The 3,713-nt window shown below is 42.3% G+C and overlaps 1 protein-coding gene across 1 annotated transcript; it reads right to left on the bottom strand.

Moving 5' to 3' along the window:
• Window positions 1-216: 216 nt before the first annotated feature.
• gamt (guanidinoacetate N-methyltransferase) lies at window positions 217-3,260 on the bottom strand. Its single transcript, XM_086263163.1, has 6 exons — window positions 2,962-3,260; window positions 1,540-1,685; window positions 1,356-1,419; window positions 1,165-1,232; window positions 839-949; window positions 217-372 (listed from the first exon to the last, which is right to left on the bottom strand). The coding sequence occupies exons 1-6, from the start codon at window positions 3,137-3,139 to the stop codon at window positions 232-234; spliced, it is 708 nt and encodes a 235-aa protein (XP_086119289.1). The 5' UTR covers window positions 3,140-3,260; the 3' UTR covers window positions 217-231.
• Between the last annotated feature and the right edge of the window lie 453 nt (window positions 3,261-3,713).

Below are 3,713 nucleotides of genomic sequence, written 5' to 3'. Positions count from 1 at the left end.
ATTACAAGGATGTGTAAAGGAGTGGAGTTGGATGGAGTTTATTGAATAAATATATATATATATATATATATATATATATATATATATATATATATATATATATATATATATATATATATATATATATATATATATATATATATATATATATATATGGCAGAGGTCAGAGGAAAAGGCACGTTAGAGAAAAAAAAAAAAAAAAAAAAAAAGCTACACTGGTGTCTTTATACTTTATTCTTTTACAACAGTGGGAGTGATCATCTTGCGGAAGGAATAGTATTTGCATTCACTGGGTGGTTCAATGTCCATGGTGGTGGTGCTAATCTTCTCCTTCTTGAAGCCTGCTTCGACCAGATGAGGCACCTGGGTCTTCTGGAAATCATTAACGGGAGGGGAGAGAGACGGTCAGCGTGAGGCGTCTCACGGCGTTATCGGCCTCTAAAGAACGCTCCTGTTTATCATTAACCTTCCAGAGATTGCCTCAACCAATCCAGGTGCTGTGCTACACTGACGAATTAATCGAGTCCTAGACTCACAGGCCTGAGACGTGTTTATGAGTGGACCAACCGGTTCAATCTTCAGCTGATGTGCATTTAAAATTAAAATCACATTTTATGAATCAATAATTTATCATTTGTAAATCGTGTTGAAATTACACGCATCTGTTTTTTTTATGTGCTCGTCCTCCTTTTGCAACATAGCGCTTGCAGATACTTTGACAGCAACAACGTTCCCGGTTCTGCACTGCTCGTTTTAAGCATATAATGCATTAGAAACTGATAGGCAACGCAATTATATCTCATTAAATGTCAGTATGTCTATTAGCAACTGCACCAACCTCAAACATTTTCTCAATGTTGTCGTATTTAGTCTTGAGCAGCTCGCCCCAGGAGGTCAGGTTGCAGTAGGTGAGGACACCACCGGGTTTCAGCAGCCTGTGAGCATGACCCTATAGAAGACACACACACACAAAAAAAAAACCCCTCAGCCCTTCCTTGTGTGTAAGCATACAAGGCTATATGACCAAAGGCCTCTCCACACTACAGATGAACTGATCTCTTCAAACACAGGTCATTCAAATTGTTCTACTTTCTTTACTTTATTCCTTGTGTGTAACTTACTGTAAGTATTTACAAGTACACACAGGTAGGTTCAACTACCTACCTTGATGAAATCAAACTGGTGAGTGTGCCACGTCTCCTCTGACAGAGGGTATGTGTCATACAGGATACCTGAGAGAGGAGGACAGTGTGTTAGCAGCAGGTCAATCACACTTTTTAATGCATTTTTATCCTTTAACAAAAACAAAATATAACTCTTAAATATGAAAACAGCTTAAGCTTCATCTGTCTCACCATCAAAGTGGTTATCTGGCAGAGTGGGGACAACATTTTCCCAGAGGCCCTTCAGAGGGACGACCTGCAGCAACATTAATCAGCATGTAAGGCCAGGAACAGTAAAATTTACTATAAGCTAGTCCTGCATGCAGGTAGATCAGCTGATGTCTTAGTGTCCTATCGATTCATCAGACCTACTGACCTTGTGTGGCTGAGCCTTTGCCCAGTTCTCCAGGCGGCCAAAGACTCCATCGTTGCACTCGATGATCCAGTGCTCCTCAATGGGGAAAGACTCGAGTTTGGTGGCAGCGATGGCCATGCCGAAACCAATCTCCAGCACCCGACCGCCTACCAAAACATTCAAAACAGAAACAAAAGATGTTGCTAAAGATTCAGCAACTTGGCTGTCAAAGTATTTCTGCATAACTGCACAGATGTGCTGTCAAAATGTCTTTTCCAGCTAAGCTAGGTTAGGGGGAAGCCATTATCATATTACCGTTTTTCTTACATGTGGTATCTTTACAGGACACGTCTGTGATAATTCTAGTACTGAAGTTGATTTTCATGATAGCACTCAGACTTGTGGCTGAACAGAAAGGCCAAAGGGTTTAATTTCCTTTCAGAGTGGAATATAAATAGATGTGGGCTGAAGCCTTTTAGTTATTGCCTGACCCTTTCATAGGAGATTTTTTTTTGTATTTTTGAAGATCTATCAGAGGAGCTGAGTGTTATTTTCACACTTTTCAATGTATTCGTTTTTGTGTGGTCCCAGAACAATGTGTGCAGATGAGGTAGAAATATCTAAAAAAATATTAATAAAACTTAGTGAAAGTGAATGAAAAGTATCTGGGCTGTGCAAAATAAGATTTTTACTTGTATTGACAGGTGAAAACATAAGAAGCGCTACTGTTCCACGTACAGGTAAAGTCATTTTGTAAAACAAGTGGTAAAGTTACAGTGTAAATGTAAAACAACCCCAGTCTAACAACGCTGTGCAATGTGCAATGGAAGTCACACTGATTAAAGCATGCATTCGTTAGAAGAACAATTTGAATCACCTAAACAAATAATAACACTTTCAAGTGTGAGAAAGTTGTGCAATTTTGCAAAATTCTGCAGACTGCTGTGTGCACATGTTGTCTGTGAGGTCATGTGGATCAGTCTATTTTCACATATAGCTAAAAGCGGATGACCCCCCCAGACTGATTTCTTGGCTCTGTCCCTGGAGTGAAGTAACAGCTGTTGTAGTACTCACCAGTACTGACCACACTGCCACATGTGCTCACAAGATCAGTAACCGTAAATGAAGAGAAAAGCTCTAATATGTGTGAAAACTCCATTCAAACTAAGTAACATGTATGTATAGTTGAAAAATAATATCAACATACATTTCCCCCTGTTTGGTTTTCTCCCACGTGATGTCATGATTTTTCATTCATCTGACCACAGTTTGTTTTCATATAGTATCCTTTGGATGGCATCTAAGTGTGTACAAATAGTACGTGTGTGCCTGCTGCGCCGACTCCATACGGTGCCTTCTGACTCCATTATCGGACAAACCGCATGACGCAGAGTACAGTGTCCGACAAAGGACAAGCCACTTCATACAAGTAACCGCTTTTACCTTTTGAGGCAGCAACAGTGGCCAGGGAGTGCATATACGGCGTCTCCCAGCGCTCCATTACAGGCTTTCCCATGATCTCCAGGTGCGTGTCGGCTTCATTGTAGCCCGCGCTAGCGTCGTGCCAGGTGGCCTTGCAGTCCTCTCCCTTTGAGAATATGGGCTGAGCAGAGGTGGTCATTTTGTTTTGATGCAGTTCGGCTCTGGTGAACGGTTTGACAGGCCGGGTCTCCACACAGAAGGAGGGGAAGGCGGGAGGTCGCGGTTTATATCTGGGTTAAAGTGCTGACTCGACGGGAGTTTGAGAGTTTGGAGTGCGCACACACAAGAGCTCCCAAGATCCTCTGACAACAAGATATTTCACTCACTGGGAAATAAACCTAAGGCCTGGGGGCCAGAATCGGTCCAACAGGGACTCCCTTTGGCCACCGGCTTTGGAAACTGCAAATGAGGACATATATTTTGGACTTCTTTTTTTTCTTATAACGTTTACAGCTTTTTCTGCTGATCAAGATCCACCAAGGTAGGGGTGTCCAACTCCAGGCCTCCAGGGCCGGTGTCCTGCAGGTTTTAGATCTCACCCTGGGTCTACACCTGAATCATTACCAGGCCTCTGGAGAACTGCAAGACATGTTGAGGAGGTAATTTAGCCATTTGAATCAGCTGTGTTGGATCAAGGACGCATCTAAAAACTGCAGGACACTTGCCCTCGAGGCCTGCAGTTGGGGACACCTGCACCAGGGTATCCATACCAC

Source organism: Aulonocara sp. 'chitande type north' Nkhata Bay, linkage group LG15 (assembly GCF_057382095.1).
Source record: "Aulonocara sp. 'chitande type north' Nkhata Bay isolate Kocher_YH1m ecotype deep benthic linkage group LG15, A_spYH_male_GT1.1, whole genome shotgun sequence".
Classification (NCBI taxonomy): Eukaryota; Metazoa; Chordata; class Actinopteri; order Cichliformes; family Cichlidae; genus Aulonocara; species Aulonocara sp. 'chitande type north' Nkhata Bay.
Note: the sequence above shows the minus strand (reverse complement) of the source record. Positions and strands in the feature narration are given on the sequence as shown.